This window comes from Poeciliopsis prolifica, unplaced genomic scaffold, assembly GCF_027474105.1.
Source record: "Poeciliopsis prolifica strain line A6 unplaced genomic scaffold, Auburn_PproV2 SCAFFOLD002, whole genome shotgun sequence".
Taxonomy (NCBI): Eukaryota; Metazoa; Chordata; class Actinopteri; order Cyprinodontiformes; family Poeciliidae; genus Poeciliopsis; species Poeciliopsis prolifica.
In genome coordinates, this window is record NW_026562377.1 from 2,982,501 (window position 1) to 3,000,157 (window position 17,657).

The 17,657-nt window shown below is 37.7% G+C and overlaps 1 protein-coding gene across 5 annotated transcripts in view; it reads right to left on the reverse strand.

The window, feature by feature from the left end:
• The window catches only part of LOC129373265 (discs large homolog 1-like protein), a 113,555-nt gene that overhangs the window by 70,979 nt on the left and 24,919 nt on the right, over nt 1–17,657 (reverse strand). For 4 of the 5 annotated variants that reach the window (XM_055051124.1, XM_055051151.1, XM_055051160.1 and 1 more), the window contains 2 exons: nt 13,251–13,658; nt 10,391–10,513 (listed from right to left, as the gene is read on the reverse strand). In XM_055051124.1, coding sequence (XP_054907099.1) covers nt 10,391–10,513; nt 13,251–13,658 — 531 coding nt within the window. Of the gene's footprint in view, nt 1–2,743; nt 3,797–10,390; nt 10,514–13,250; nt 13,659–17,657 lie in introns of those variants that run through there. The other variant, XM_055051168.1, reaches the window with a different exon arrangement.

Sequence of the window (17,657 nt, forward strand, 5' to 3'; positions counted from 1 at the left end):
GAATCAATGTTCCAGATTCAGATTCAACACAACGAGACGATCAAATTAATCTTAAGCACAGCTGTGATGAAAAATAACATTTTATTACTTTTGCTAAATTAGGACAAATATTGATTTTTATGATAAACTAATAATCATTTGTACCTATTTGTGCTTATTTTAGTTTCACAATAACTTTTCAGCAACATATATATGTTTATTTTAAGCAAATAACTTCTTAATATTGATTTAAAAATTACTAGTTCAATTGGCAAATTATTTAAAGGAAGAATGTTTTCTTATGGGTGAAATAATCTGCCAGTGGAGCTGGCGCTATTGCATAAGTATTAAAGAATAGTTTATTTTTAAAAATCTGAATTATTAAAAAAATGAATTATTTACTTAAAACAAGCTCCTATATCTTGCTTAAAAGTTATTTGTAAGTTAGTTTTGTTTTATTGAAACTGTACTTGAACTGTAAACTAGACCAAAATACTTGGTAACATTTTGTGTTTTTGCAGTGTAATTTTAGCAGATAGCTTACTTCTGGTTAATAACCAGCATCAGCATGTAAGCTAATGGCTAATTAGAGGTTTTATAATGGCTTAGAGAGCTCAGGTCAGTTTGTCCTCAGAGGAAATAAGAGAAACGCGGCACCACATGCAGCATTTCACATCATAAAAAAACAAAAATTGGATTTGTGAGTCTCATTTAATAGCGAGAGCATACACTGTAAAACAAAACGTCCTGCTTTAAGTCAACCTAACCTGGTTCTCACCAATTTGTTTGTATTGATTTTAAACCAGCGGTTTGAACTTCTAGGTTTAAAAAAATGCTGGATATGTTCAAGTTTTCTGCCAGTTTGAGCAAAGAAACAAATACAACGCAGAAGCCAGGAACCATTTCAAATAGTTTTATTTTTATATCAGTGTTTTCAAGCTAAGCTACATGTTAAATGATTTAACTTAAATTATGCCAATTAAATTCCCAAGTTTTATGTTGGAAATAATCTGCCAATAGAACCAGTACTTTTTCACCATATTGAAGAATTAATGTTCTAAAATCAACTCCTACATTTTTCTAAAAAGTTACTTATAAGTTAGTAAACTTGAATTAAAGCAAAACTAAATATTTACAATAAAATTAGATAAGAAATACTTGATACAATTTTGTGTTTATTAAATTAGGGAGCAAAGCATTTATGTTCCTGTTAATTATTTAAAATAATAAGTATTTAACATAAGTATTTGTAGTGGTAATGTAATGTTATAAATACTTATAACTAACAATATAAGTATTTACAAATAATCTTATGAATAATTGTATTAAATCTATTAATACATTGATTAAATGCAATAATAAATGTATTACAATCATTAATACATGTATTATTAATATTTTAAATGTAGTTATTACTAATAAATTAATAAACTTTTTACAATGTAGAAAAATTTCAAACTGCTCCAGTAGAAATAAACTATTTCTATATTTGTCATTTATATTTTATAAAGAAGCATCAAAAATGATCTTAAACGGTTTTCTGAATGAGACGAGATATGAATCTCATTTTCTGTCATTTCATTGCAGATTGCTACGCTAAACGATAGCTTCGCCATGGCAACACCATGTCTCATTTCCATGTCTCATTTCCATGACAACCTCATCAGAAACCTCAACGTGATTCAGCTTCAGTTTGAAACCATCCAGCCGACCCAGTTTCACATTTCAAAACAGGAATTACAGATTTTCTTATTGCCCATAAACTCTAAACAATTTATCTAAATTCCCAAAAACCTCTGAGTTTCACTAAACGTACCATGAAGGCGTATTAGGGCGACCGCAGGTGGGAAACAAAAGAAATATATTTCTACAAAAAAAAAACTCTGAGACTAATCAGAACATTTATAGAAAAATCTCTTTAAATTTCTAACCTCCAAAAGAAGCTGAGAAATGTTAAGTCTAATCCTAGAAATTTTCTGGGAAAAAATAAGAGATTTCAGAACTCCAAAAGTTGAAAATTTGTGAGGAAAAACTCAGAAGCTTTAGGATTAATATAAGAAATATTCTAGAAAACAAACTGGAAGCTTTTCAGCTCCAAAAATTGAAAATCAACTCAAAATATTTGTTATTGATCTCGGAAAGATTCTAGAAAAAAGTTGGAATTTCTGAGCTTAAAATGTCAAAAACTTGGTAGAAAAATTTTCAGAAAAGTAACAGAAATTTTCTAGAAAAAAACTAGAAATCTAAGTCAGAGAGAAAAACTCGCAAATTTTAAGAAAACTCAGAAATAACAGCTCTAAAAGTTGAAAAGGTTTAAACTTTTTAAACTTTTGGCTTTATGACCTCAGAAAATTTTCTAACTTTGTCAATAAAATGTGAGAAATTAACCTTGAAATTTTAAAGTTTTATGGCCTCTATTTACTCTTCCTTCTTTTCTTTTTTTTTTGTGGTTAAATTTAAACTTTTCAAACTCTAAATTTCTCCCTCCAGTTTCTGGGATTAATCTCCCTAAAACTTTTGACTTTTCGAGCTCAGAAATGTTCATGTGTCTTTCCAGAAAATAAGTCAAATGAATCTAAAAAATTTCTGAGTTTCATTCTAGCAAATTCGCAATTTTTGGAGCTCGAAAAAGTTTTCCTAGAAAATTCTTTCAATTCATCTCAAACTGTGGAATGTGCAGCTTTTTCTTCTTTTATTAATTTTTTTTATCTATAATGACCCTGACACTGCATTAGACACACACACACCTGCTGCGCCACGTTACCTGACTGGAATTGATACAATCTGTGAAGGCGCTCCTCCTGGAGAAGAAGGTGAGGAGCTGCTGCCAGCGAGACGAGGAGGTGGAGGGAGAGGAGGAGGCCGGAGACGAGGTGGACGGAGACGAAGTGTGTGGAGGCGCCAGCTCCTCCGAAGAGCCTCGCTTCGGTCCCAACTTCTGCTTGAGTCCTAGCCCCGCCCCTTGACCTCCAGATGCCCCGCCCACTCTGGAGCTGCGGGGGTACAGGGTGTTGTTGCCAAAAATGTAGTTCATAGTTCCAGCTGTTCGTCTCCAACTTAGATTTTATCTCCTTTCCACCGTTTCATCCCCGATTCCTCGTTCCAGAAAGAATCTGCAGTCGGATTTCTATTTTTTTTAAAAAAGAATTTTCTGTTTTTTGGAGAAATTCTCAGTTTTTCTCATCAGATTTGAAGAAATGAGGCGGATTCTTGTCCACCTGGTTGCCTCCTGCTGTTGTTCATGAATGTTTCCTTCATCCCAGGTGGAAACGTCCAGATTCCCGTCTCTCTGCTTCCTTGTTGCCCCCCGTCAGAGAAGGAGGCAGGAGATGAGGATCGATTATTGAGGGGAGTTCACTCTGCTCTCCTCTCCGTCTTCCCTCCTTCTCTCCAAGATGACCAGTCAATCTCCCCCTGTCACTGAGCCTTCGCCCATTAAATACAGGAGGAAGCGGGGAGGGCGTGATGGGTGGCTGAGCGGACGAAACCAGGGAGGTGGAGAGAAACATTCGAGGATGAGAGCATCTGAAGTAGGTGGCTGGCAGCAGGAATCATTGTCCAACTCTTCTGCTTCTCCTCCTCTCCCTCTTACATCTCTGCTGTTCCTCCAAGTCTTCCTTTTTGTCCGCTTCACTCTGCATATTTCTCCCGTTTCTTTCGGCAGCCTCTCACTGACCTGTGTTTGCTTTATCTCTCTTGTCTTTCAGCAAATTGTCTTTTACAGTCTTTTATTTCAGCTGCAACCCGATGCTGTCCTCTCCCTTACTGACAGATATTATTACCGCTGGAAGCCCCGCCCCCTACGATCCAGTCAGCCAATCACGTGACACCACCCTGCATCTTTTACTCCAAACATTTTCTAATGCTGTTGCAGGTCGAGTTCAACGGAAGGCAGAGAACGACTTAATGCACGAAACAACCTTCCTCCACCGAAACTGCAACAGAGTGGAAGTGAAGATGCACGGCAATGGATCTGGTGTTTCAGCGCACGCGCGTGTGTGTGTGTGTGTGTGCGTGGGCGTGTGTATGTGTGTGTGTGCAAAATTGTGGAAGAGATAGAGATCTTCTCCTAAGGCTGTTTATCAGAGACTGCAGCACCCGGTTCTCCCACACACTCCTGTCTCTGTCAAACAGGAGCGTAAACAAGTAAACAAAACGACTAGAAAACAGCAAAATGCAACAAATCAAAACAATAACAATGATCAATAATACATGTAAAAAAAGAAATAAACAATCCCAAAGTCAGGCGCTAACATTTGCAAGCACTCGGCTGCATTTGCCTCCCGGTGGATTTGCCTCCAGGTGGATTTGCCACAGGTGGGGCAGGAACCCCCCCCCCCCCTCCTGTCACAGCTTCTCCCCGCGTCTCTGTGGGAACCGTTGCCGCGGCAACAGCCTTGCAGAGGCCTGGAAATACACCCGGCACACGCAGCCCGACTGACGTGTTGCTTCCTCGCATCGGGACGGACGGGATGTTTCACACTTAGACTTCTGGACCGAGTCGAGCCGAGGACGAAACGCGTCTGCAGCTCCCTAAAGGTCGCCGCAGGTCGGCGCGTCTCGCCAGCGGACGTCGCCTGAGTCTGAAGTCTCACTAAAGAGCATCGGCGGCTCCATGTCAACACCGCGCTCTCAGACTGTCAGGTAGTTTGGGTCAAATTACCTGATCATTTAAATGTTTTACTGTCAGTTTCAGTGAATGAAAAATGTTTTTTACGGACGCAAAAAGTGGGCGCTGATTCAAGTCTGTGTTGTTATTTGGACTTTTTTTATGTACATAAAAATGTCTGAGGCTAATCTTAGAATTTATTTTTTGTGCCAATTTTCTACTTCTAGAATCCAGAAATTTTCCAATTTTTCTTGAAAATTTCAGAGGTTCATCTTAAAATTTTAATTTTTTATTTTTTTTGAAAACTCCCAAATTTTGTTTGTCATAAATTTCCAGGTTTTTTCTATAGAATTTATTCAATTAATCTCAATTTCTGTTTTTTTTTGTGTGCAATTTTTGACTTTTTGAGCTATGAAATCTTCCTATAGATTTTCTGAGATTAATTTCAGAATTACATTTTTTTTCTTCTAAACTTCTTTTGAAGCTCATAAATTTCCAAGTTTTTTTCTATAAAATTTCTGAAATTTGTTTGGCTTTGGCGGTCAGAAATTGTTCAGATTTTTTCTGGTAAATTTCCAAGGTTAATCTAAAACCCTTTTAAAAAATTCCCACAAACGTTTGATTTCTCGAGTTTAAAAATTTCCAAGTTGACTTTTGGATCTCAGATTTGCAAGAAAAGGGTTTTTTTCTTGCATTTTTTTTTCTTTACTTCTGGAGTTCAACAATTTAAAAGTTATTTCTTGCAAAGATTAATCACAAAATTTGAGATTTTGGTGCATATTTAGTCCTTTCTTACTATCAAAAAACATCCTAGTAGGTCGCCATAAAAAACTAAAATGCTTTTAAATGTAATAAATATTTGAACCTTTTGGACCTGAATTTAAAACAAACCATAAAATATTGAGTGAGAACTTTTCCCTCATGTTGTGTCATTGCTACAGGCTGCAGTTCACAGCAACCAGCTGCTATTTAGTGGGCCGGTGGTTCGATGCCTTGCTTCTCTGATCAGCTGATCTGATGCGATTTTCAGTGCTCCTCTCGTCGATAGTGATACTCGCTCAAAGAAAGCAGTTTCAACAGCTCTGTAACGGCATTACGAAGGCAAAATCTGAATCCATTAACCAGCAGCTTCGTCTCTCTTTCCCATCAATACCCTGCAGTCTTTCTGATCGCAATTATTAATTATACATTAGTCTTTAAAGATTGTGTCTCGGGGAGTGGCTGGCTTCAAAGACGGCACTCAGTGACACTGAGTGAATAAATTCACTTTAAGAAATTTTTTATCATTATTAGTATCATTATTAGTGTGTCATAAAACCAACTTTTAAATCATTTAAATACTTTGCAGTTAAGATATTGTTATAACCGAACTTTGATCCAACTTTTTGATCAAAAAATGTGGACTCCTCTCTTAGCCACCGTGCCAGTAGCCGCATTTACATTAGAAATGTTACAAATGTGCACAAAACCTTTTCAATATTCTGCTAATGTCAGAAAAAACCCACAATATTCTAGTCGTGGTGTTTCAATTAAATAAGAAACACAATCAAAATCAAACATGAATACGTCTTTTCAAGTGATAAATTATTAAAAAAACACTGCGCCGTCACTCTCCAACTACTTCCTGTCATTTTCTTAATGGTTTCTGTCACTAGCAACATTTGTTGTTGATTATGTGACTCCTCTGATGCGAATAAAGGGTTTTCATTGCAGTTTTCTGAAATGTTAGGGATTAAAATGCTGTATTGGGGGTGGAGAACATGAGGAGGGGAAACGGAAATCCTGTGTAAACTACTACAAAATAAGAGCATGAATCAAAATTTCAACACACGTTGAATTTCTACTCACAATCTGAAAAACATCAAACAAAATGAGCACTTTAAAATTTATTCATGAAATGTAACATTTTCAAAGTTAGCAAAATGCTAAAGAATTAGCGCATTAGCGCTAGCTTCAGTTTGACTACCTCTGAAAGGATTTTGATTTGGAAACAAAGAAATAAACTTCCTACAAGGTAACACAATAACTTTGTACAAACTTTGGTGTTTTTAGAAGGAAAAAATTAATAATAATATGATTTTTGGGAGCGTCCCACTAAAGCTTGTTTTACCGTTTATTTACAAAAAAAATGTCACGTTTTCAAAGAATACAATAAAATTCTGACTGATTGCAAATCTTCAGTCTTTAGATCCACAAACCACTTGGTAACATCTCTAAGATTATAAGTTCACCCAATTTATAGCTAAAATTAACACAAAACTCTACAATAAGGGCATCGTAAGGTAATATTTTATAGATTGTGGTCAGAAATAAGAATAAGGGTCAAATACAAACTGAACCACTTTATCACATGTTATCAATTAATCTATAGACACTTTATTAGTTGTTGATAATTCTTTATTACTCATTAATTAAGAGAATGAGACTGAAAAATGAAGTTTAAAAATGCTTATTGTGCTTTAAAAAATCTGAATGTTTAGTACAACAAAAATATACGTGAGAACAAATTTGTCTCACTATTTGAAAAGATTTTGTCTCCTTCTCAGCCTTAATTAATGCATAATAATCAATTATTAATAATTTATAAAGTGTTCTGAGATTTATTTAATGACATTAACTATTTATTACCCATTCAGGGAATATCTAGTTTTATTTGCTACAGATACAAAAGCTATAATTGTATTACCACATAACAGCAGCCAGTGAATTATATAACTTGTCTGCGGCTAACGCAGCAGCTAGCTGCGTTCAGCGGCACACTGACCGTATCTCAACCCCTAATGCACCTCTCTCCCTCATGCACTTCTTTTTCTTGTCTCCCTTAAGTCAAATGTCAACCAGTGAATGGCAACTCTATCAATATTTCAGAAGCAATTAAATAAAGCACACACCATAAATGTTTAATGTCACACTGCTGAGAAAGCCAAATTTTCTCTTCTATCATTACAGAGACAGGATGCCAGCGGCAAACGCTGTGTTTAAACAAACTGTAAGCACTCAGTTTGGACTCATTTCAGTTACATTCAGCAGGTAACTGATGTTCAATGTCTAGCATGTATATGTAAATATATACCAGGGTTTGTCCCACAAAACCTCAACAGATGTAATAAATATCCCCGTTATCAGCATTATTAAGCCGATCCTGGTGCTTTCAGAAGCACTGAGTGAGAGACTCGTTCCTTTAGCTTTCCTAATCATCTTGGCTTCCCCCCAGCCCGTCCATTAGGCCGCTTTCAGATTCTGGTAAGACCGACTTTGCAAAGCTATGTCACAGTAAATAGCAAGCACACAGAGGAATACGCCAGAGCAAGCAAGCAAGAGCAAAGGGCAGAAATGCTGCTTACTAGAATGAACTTAATATAACTTATATATGTATACCGTGGCTTAGAAATGTGTTTTTAAACGTTAAACTGACCCAAACTGTTGGCCACATTACAAATAAGTGGAAATTTTGGTGTTTTAAGGATCAAAATGACAATAATTCATATAAGTAACAAAAAATGACAAAGAAAATGTTTCCAAATCAGTTTCTGTCTGTAAGAAATTTATAAAACTTTAACAGAAACTGCAGGTGTGTGTCTGTCTAGTGAATTTTTGGTTTAAACATTTTTTCCATTCAGTGAGTAAAGAAATCCAGAAATATAACTGAAATAAGAAAAGAGATGCTTCATAGTGAAAGCAAAGAGTACAGCGCAGTGAAAATACGCCATCAGTACATTTTTTCAAAAAACGTTAATTAAGTAAATGTAACGAGTTACGACCCAACTCTGTCTGTAAGCATTTTGAAAGAAACTTTCCAAATGATGCATCATAATTCAGTGGAAATCAAAGTGGCACAATGTTGTGTATGACAAATAAATGTACTAAAATGTAACCTAATTACTGAAAAGTAATGAGAGTGAGTCAGAGAGTGGTTGCTTTTCAAAGTTTTATGTCAGATGACCTATTGCGTAAATCTCCTTGGCTGCCAGTTTCAGTCAGTGGGAGGAGAAGCAGATCGTTTGGGGAGTGGAGAATCGGTTGATTGGCAGAATGATTAACTCGAGACAGACTCAGCATCAGGCCGCCTGTAATTCTCCCCTCGTCTTTCGCCACTCCCTTGCTCACTGGTCCATTACTTCCTTCCTAATTATCCGCATTATCTTAATGACTAAAAGCCGCTAAGGTTTCTGAGTTCTGCTATATGTTTGGCCCGGGAACCAATAATATTATTCAGCACCATTCACAGCCTGGAAACGGTGGCATATGTTTAAAATAAACTGCAATTTCCCATCCTGCAATGCAATTATGTGTGCTCATTGTAATGTGCAGCGACACGTTACGCCCTCATTCCGACACTTCACTGCAAGATTTATTCCAGCTTTGCAAACATTGGAGACGAGGGCTATTTAAAACAATTTATAAAAACTGCCAGGGCGCCTGCTCAACAGGCTGGTTCTAAATAACCAGTCTGTAGTAAAACTACCACTGCAGCATAGTTTCATGCAGCGTAGATATTAAAAATAATAATAAAACAAACAAGGGACTTCTTATTACGGTCGGCATTTACTGTCGTTCATCATTTGTCATGAGAAATTACTTATATGAATTTTGCTTAATGTTTTTCACAATAAATTCCGATTAATGAAGATTAAAGCCTGCCAAAACTGTCCTTACAGTCTGAATGTATGCTATTAAATCTGTTTGGTTTTGTGAATTAATTCAGTCCCCAGCTGTAGTTTGTCCTCTGCTGCCTCCTGCAGGTTACAAACTGTAACTGCAACTAAAGCAAGTAAAGGAAGTAAACTGATCTGGATTTTAAAAAAACAAGAGAGACTAAACCAAATGTAATATTTTAAAGCTTTTAGGTATGAAATGAGATTTTTAACTAAATACATAAATGTCACATCACACAACATTCACATGCACTCTCTGTGTTCAGTTAAAGGATCACTGAAATTGTGTTTTTCAAACAAATATGTACATAACTGAATCATCCAGATCTTAAAATATACATGCAGAAATACAATATATTTTTAAGAGACACATCTACCACTTTTAAATGCCAACAGGGCTGAACATATCGCTTGAATATTTTCTTATTGTATTGTAAAAATAACATAAATGTTGATAGAAAAAAAATGGAGGAATAAATTTGGGCCAAACTTTTGAGTTCAATCTCAAAAATATTCTAGAAAACATAAGAATATTTCTGTAATTTTCTCAACAAAAAAAGAAAAATGTGGACATTTCTGAGATCCAAAAGTTGAACCTCAGAAATCTTTAGATTAATGCCAGAAAACTCAGAAAGTTTCTGAGTTTTGAGTTTGAAAAGTCAAAAACTTGCTAGAAAAATATCAGAAATTCTGAGATGAATCTCTGAAATTTTCTAGGACAAACATGGAAATTTCTGAGTTTCAAAAGTAGAACATTTTCGACTTTTCTAACATTTGCTCTGAGAAATTTTCTTCTTTTTTTATTTTAGTTTTGAGATTCATCTTAAAATTTGAGTTTTTGTGCTGGCATTTTGCTCATTTTGAAAAATGTGTATATACAATGACCCCAATACGCCATTGTATAATTGTCAGCATTTTTCCCTCCTGTCTGATTCCATCTGCTGATAAAATCACTGGGACTGTTGTAATTATCTCTGTGTGGTGTAACTGTACGATGTGTAACAACATCCAAACATCACCGACTCTAGCAAAGCAATAAACTAATAACAACCAGTCATATGACTGCATGCTCATTACTGTGAACCAACCAGGCATGCATGACGTTTGAGGCCATGAATACATGCAATGGCCACAAAGCAAAGATTACCTGACAGTAGGAGTGGCTTTGTGAATACAGGGAGGAGAAAGGCGGGGCTGGAACTTCATTCAGCCTCTCGCCTTCTGGGTGAGGCCACACCTCATCATCAAATGGTGCCTCAGCTGATTCTACCTACAGTGTACAGACACAGCCCAACAGTTTGTCAGAAGAAGCACTCAAAGTTGGGGTATGTGACTCATGGTTGTTAAACAAATCTGAAGAAATGACCAAAAACAACCAATCACAGCCGGGAGGAGGGTCTTAGCGCTGTCAATCATGGTTCTCCTTGTCAAAGGAACCTGCTATGAATGCTAAGACTGGTTAGCATGGTCACCAATAACAGGAAGAAAGGGTTTTCCTGTAAGGAGAAGTTGTTTCTCTGACATTAACTTATTTAGCAACGCCTACATGAGATTGATGGACAGCGCTAGGTCCCACCTCCCTACTCTGATTGAAGAAATGCACCAGTCCTGACTAAAACAACCAATCAGAGCCAAGACAAGGGTCTTAGCACTGAGAATCATGCTAAGGCTAGTTAGCATGACCACCAATGTTGGCGGATAAACGGTTTTTCTGTAACGGCAAGTTGTTTCTCCGCCATTAACTTATTTATTGGCATGTTCACGAGGGTGATTGACAGCGTTGAGACCCTTCTCTTGGCTGTGATTGGTTGTTTTGGTCGGGAGCGGAGCAAGAGCATCTCAGGGAAGAGGTGGAGGAAATTGATTTTATTTAATATTTTTTTTTTACTGATTTTCCATCTCATTTTGTGGCAGTTTTAACATATATGTGAAAAACATTTTAAGTTTTAATAAAACTGATATACTGCAGCTTTAACAACTGAGCTGCACTTACATTTAGGATGATTATATCATCACTAAACAAATTAAAGACGATAATGTTGATGTTCTCGGCCAAAAACATATGAAAATGATAATAATAACTGAAACACTCTGAAAAATAAAGTAATGCTTTGGGATGTGAAAAGAAAACTGACAAGAGTAGATTTTGAAAAGTTGCTGGGCTTGAGATGAAGCGGAAAACTGTTTTCTGTTCTCACAAATGAAAAATGTAACATGGTTAGAAGTTATGGATGAACAGAAGCGAGTCGATTTGATGAAAATACAAAACTCTGTGCAGGTATTTGGGGTCCGTGTGAATAAACGAGATTTTACCTGCTGAGCAGCACATCGAGGTTTAGATTTCTGCCATGAAATGAGCGTTGGAGTCACCCAAACTGGTAAAATAAACCTGATTCAAATTCAGGAGGCTGTATTTGTTTTTGTTTTTTTGTCATTAATCAAATAAATATTCCAGATTTCTATGTCTTTTTTGGACACCACAGATTTTTCACATGGCCCTACTTGCGTTTTTTGTAAACGGGGTTATGCGGAGCGTGACTATGTGAGTGAATGTTTGGGAGTAGAGACAGAAAAAGGAACATTTACATGGCGAGGACAAGATGGCTGGTCCATCTGTCATACTAAAAGAAGCCAGATCCAGTACCTGTGGTCACACACATTCAAATAAACACACACCATCTGGGAAGAAGTTCTCAAAATAAACCCAAAATCCCAGCAGCAAACACACACGCTGACCGCAGACGGAGGAGTTCTCCTCGCAGATTTTATCCAGACAGACAGGTGATAAGTCTGCAGAAAACATTGATGATAATGGAGATAATGATGCTGTGATATCATAAAGGTCAAGTTCTCCGAAATGTCCCCAAAGTAAATAAGTTTGTTTAAATTTAAAGGTAAAACCAATTTGTTGTGACTTTGGAGTGAGTGGTTTCTAGTCACAAGGTGGAGCTGCACAACAACTTTTCCTGCAACAATGAATCTCTCCGGCTTTGGCCCAAAGGTTTCCACCTGGTTAACCTTTGACCTGCTGGTTCTGAAATGTTATTAGTGCAAAGACAGAAACACAAAACGCACTCAGCTCTGTTATGTACCAAAACAAACAAATACAGACGCGTTTCAACCAAACATAGAGATTTTATCAAATGAAACCCACCACACATGCCAGAACATTAAAAAAGAAGAACATAACGATCTGATGAAAATGAAGCCAAAGACAAAGAAATTAAACATGTTAGTGGTATCAACTTGATAGGAAGCCATTATTTTAATGTTAATTTAACTTTACAAGTGGTTAAAAACCAATTACTGTAGAAATAAAATCTAAATAAATGCAAGTGGGAGAGAAGAAAAGATGCAGTGTTAATTCTGATGTAGATGTGTTAAAATACGGAGGATTTAAAAAGACAAAGACAATGAAACAAAGGATTTTATAACTGAAAAATGGGGCAGGAGCCTCAGCACAGATGAGCAGAAGTATTCTCCTGATAAAAAGACAAAGTTTGTGGCTGAAGGTGAATTCAGACAACCCGGCCTCCAGACTCTGTCCACTATGTTTGACGTCATTTGAAAGTCACGTCTTTAAAGATGTAGTAACTTTTATAAAAAATATAGTTTTGTCATTTTAAACGGGAGTATCAGGTTTTCGTAATGGTGGTCCTCTAAACTTGGTTCAACTGGGACCAAATTTGCAACATTTGTTAAATTTTCAGCTGCTGTGGTTCAAATTCACACTCCACTGTGAGGCGAACTGAACTAATTGAAAAACCAGTTCCCCTCCTCGCCTGTGGGGGCGCTGTACCAAGAACTTGCTTTTGGAGCGGTCTCTGCGCCGATTGGCGTTTACATACGCATTCGAACTGCACCAGAGTTCACGACAACTAAACCAGGTCGGTTAGAGCGAACCAAACAGGGTTGGTGTGATTCCATAGTGAGCAGCAAATGAAAAAATAACATTCAAGCAACTAATCGTTGAGCATAAAGTCGCACAGGGCGCCACCTGGAGTTACCTGAGCAGGAGCGATGTGTGTATGAGTGACGTATCCGTGGACGTGTTGGATCTGGGAAAGCTGCCGCTCCGCCACCTGCACCAGCTCCGCCCCGCGCAGGTCACCATGATGACCGAGGGAGCCGTCCCTGCCCAGGGATCGGTCCCGTTCTCGCTCCATGCTCCCGATGCCGCCTCCGTCTCGCCTCCAGGTCCCTCTGTCCCTCCCCAGCGTCCCTCCCTGCCTCCCCAGTGTTCCTCCACTTCTTCCTAGAGTTCCTCCATCCCTTCCAAGTGTTCCTCCATCCCTCCCCAAGGTCCCTCCATCCGTTATCTCTCCGGCTATTCCCATTGGATGCTGATGGCAGGTGTGATGGTGGAGTCTTGGGGCACCTGGTGAAGCCCCTTCCTCTTCTTGATATCGATACTTCTACAGCGATGGAGGGGTTAAAAAGCGGGAAAGTGAAAAGAAAATGCAGGAAAGGGAAAGGCAAAACATGGTTCAGGGAATGAAACACAACGGAAGAAACAGACAGAAAAACAGATGTTAATAAATAGAGGTAAATCATTTAGATTCAAGATTTAGAAGAGTTAAAAACAGAATAGAGCGTCACCCTCAAAGGGGCAGTACTATGTATTTTCCACATATATTTCCGTTTTATACCACAATCAACTAACTACTTTACTTTCAGTTGTTGTCTACATCAAATATGATTTCCTAATTTAGCTCCTTTAAATTGGGTCTCTGCCTCCGTACAAACTCTGAGAAGTAGCTCCTGTGATGAGCTCAGCAGTTCCACCATGTTTGCTAATTGCAGCTGGCTAGTCTGGAGGAGCAGAGGAGGAGCTGCGAGGGCCGACCACACGCTTTGCACAGCTGAATGTTTCCCATGAAGACTAAAGGATTTCTGAAAACTGCTTTAAAGAAGCAAAAAAACACTCCACGTATGTTTTTGTTGAGGCAATAACAGCATAACGTGACAAAAACCGTCGATTTTACGTAGTACTACTCCTTTAAAGAGACAAACAGAGCGTAGCGTGAGTGTGTGCACACATGCATGTGTAATCAGACATTAGATCGGACATTTTCTTAGTGTAAGCACATGGGCCAGTGCAGGTGTACACCCAGCATGACAATAATTGTTTCCTGAGCTTCCCGACGTGCACATGCATGACCGCCCCGACCGACGCGCACAGCTGGAAGCAGAAGTTTTCAGGCAACACAAAAAAAACCCAAATTAAATAAATAAAACACTGAGCCAGGACGGTGAAGAGGGGACTAAAGCACCTCGGGGAGTAACAGTTTCCTTCTCTTCCTCATAACTGTACATCATCATCATGCCTCTTTCAGTCGCAACAGAGAGCCACACCGACCGCTCTCCTCTGTCTAATTCAGCTTTTACTCTGCAGCTCCTGTATGAAGTATTAGGCATTTTATCTCCCTGTAAAGGACTAAATACAGAGATAGAAAAAGAAAGCTGATGGGGGAGGGGTGTACGCTATGATGCCAGATGTGAATATAACGTTCAGCTGGCTGAGCAGCAAGGAGGAAGACCCTCAGTACAAACAGTTACATCAGCGCTAAGTCCTTTACTCACTGAGCTAATTTAGTGGATTTTAATCTTTCGTTTTATGTTTTGCTTTTGGACTTTAAACAATCTGAGAAAGCAGGACGTGCTGAGAAGAACAGATGGCTTTTTTAAGCTGCGCGACAAACAAAACGTGGCTCACATCAAGATAACAGAGTAATTCCAGCAAAAGCTCCAATTAAAGACAATCTAGAAACAATCTCTCTTCCCTCCGTTCGGTAAAAGAGAAGTTCAGAAATTATATCCTCACCTGGAGTGAAGCTACAGTGAGAATTTTCTGTAAAATGTGTGAAGCGCTCATTTAAAAGGACTTGTGGTTCTTATACAGAGAAACTGCTTCGCTGTTTAAATCAACAGAAATAATGTCTTGCATGGTAATGCAGCCACTGAACGTCCTTAAGACATTTTACATTTACAAATATTAAAATGTCAACAACACAAAGCCAAAGAAAAAGGGCACAGATGTTATCAGAAAAAAACTACTAAACAATTTAGCAGTTTTTTCATTAAAGATAACCTGATTATGCTTCCTTGTTCCAATCGATCTATGGCCTATACAAAACATTTTCAATTAATGCTTCACACAAACTCATTCTTAGATGAGATTTCAGTGTGATCAGTTCTTTGTTTAAGGGCCTTATGTCACTTTCAACCCTTTCAAGATGCTGCTGGCTACGCCCCTAGCTCAACGCAATTACACAACCGTACGTCTTTGAATAGTAAAAGTGGAGCCTCCTGCACAACCAACAAGAAAGCAGCAAGTCAACAACAAAAGACTTTTCCAGCAGCCATTGTGCAGCGCAAATAGCGGTAAATCCAGCTGAAGAAATGTGCTGGAGCTCAGCTTGGGTTGCTCGGTGACGGGGCAGTGCCTGCTGATTTTTACAAAAGCTCATTTTCTGAACACCAAAAAGCATTAACTTACTGCCAAAAACCTGTTGTTTTTTTTTTAAACGCTTGAGTTGTCTTTAGAAGCGGTAGAAACTCAAACGGAAGCACAAAAACGTGATAACTGTTTCATTTTGGCACACTCGTATCTTGGATTCATTTATCCCATTCATATTTTAGGGCTCTCGTAACCGCATCTCTAAATGCTCGCAGAAGGATTTTCAGCAACACCAGTGAAATCGTACTACTCTGCGGAGAACGCTGTTTAACAATTTAGCACCGTTTCAAGGTACATTTCTCTCTGGGGCGTTCAAGGACAGTCATGGTTTCCAACCCACATGCATTCATAATTCCTCTAACGCAGAGCTGGGGTTATGCTCATATATACCCTTGGTGAATTTGCAAGGACATTTGATCAATTGTTTGTTTTTAGCAAGACAAATTACTTATTGTCCAGGGACAACAGGTGAAAAAAACATTTTGCTTAATTCTGGGGTATTTTAAGTAGTGTATGTTGCTCCTGCCAAATGAATTTAAAAAAATTCAAAATAGACCAATAGGAGAATTTTAAAGCCTATTTTTAACAAACAATGATTTTAAACTAACTTACAAATGTCTTTATAGGAAAGTTGCTGGTTTTCTAGATTGCTAGGAAGATAGGACGGCTAGTTTACTAGCAACTACTTTGCTTGCTCTTTAGCAAACCAGCTTTCCTAGTAATCCTCCATGTAATCATTCTTGAGAATACTGAATATAAACAGGCCTCATAAATAAGGTATTTTTATCTTGAAACCCGGGTGAGTTACGAGACATCATAAAGTTAGAGAGCAGGAGTTTCTGAGCCGACTTTGTTGAGGGATAACTGCGTCACGGCGAGTTCAGGGTACAGTAAGCGGGGATAAATAAGCGCTCCTATCAGACAAACAGCCTGTAGGGAAGATAAGAGACCGATTCACCTCCTCTGCAGAGAGCCAGACAGTATTAATACCATGACCTTTTGACCTCTCTGTAGGTAGCCAACAGACAGCAAGAACACACATTATGGTGTTGGTTGTGTGTGGGTTTTTAATTTTTTATTATTATTTATATATATATATGTATATAAATAAAATATTGTTTCAAGACAATATTTTTATTGCAATAACTACAGGAAAAATTTATTTTTATTTATTTTTTGCGACAGGCCTATTTGCAACTCTTTTTTAAAATAATTATTTATTTCTCTACTTCATGTTGACATGAGCAAATGTTTTGAGTGAAAATGAGCAGTTTGAAGAAAAAATAAAAACTCTCAAAAGTCAGTTCACTTTCCCAATTGAGCTTCAGTCAATCATCCATCTTCAAACACAAACAGGAAACATAAAACAAATATGTTTTAACCAAACATTCACCAGACACAGACACAAAACAGCAGTTTTTGTTACAGTTTCAAAGGTTTTTTATTGGAAGTAAATGGTTTGGAAACATTTTCTTTTACCATATTTTGTTATTTTTGTTACTTATTCAGATAAATTATTGCCATTTTTGTCCTTAAAATACCAAAAAAGAAAAGAAAAATATGTCAAAGTACTCTAACTTGAGTACAATTTGTGGGTACAAATTCCAGAGATTGCATAGGTAATATATTACCTATTTCGAAGGTAATACTATGTGAATGTTATAAAATCAATTTTTTTCTTATAATAATACAAATATATTAATAATTGAGCCAAATGGAAGAAAATTAGCTAAATTATCTTAAAAAATGTGATCACAGAGCTGACAATGGTCTATTTTTGAAAACTGTTTTTTTTTTTTTAGTCAGGCAGTGCGCGGCTGCTTTACACCGGGGCGCGCATAACACCACAACATCCACTTCCTGTGGATCCAAACAGACATGCCCCAAACCCAAACCCACTTCCACTGCTCCACACTTTAACCTCGTTTAGGCCAGCATCGGCAAAACGAGCCGG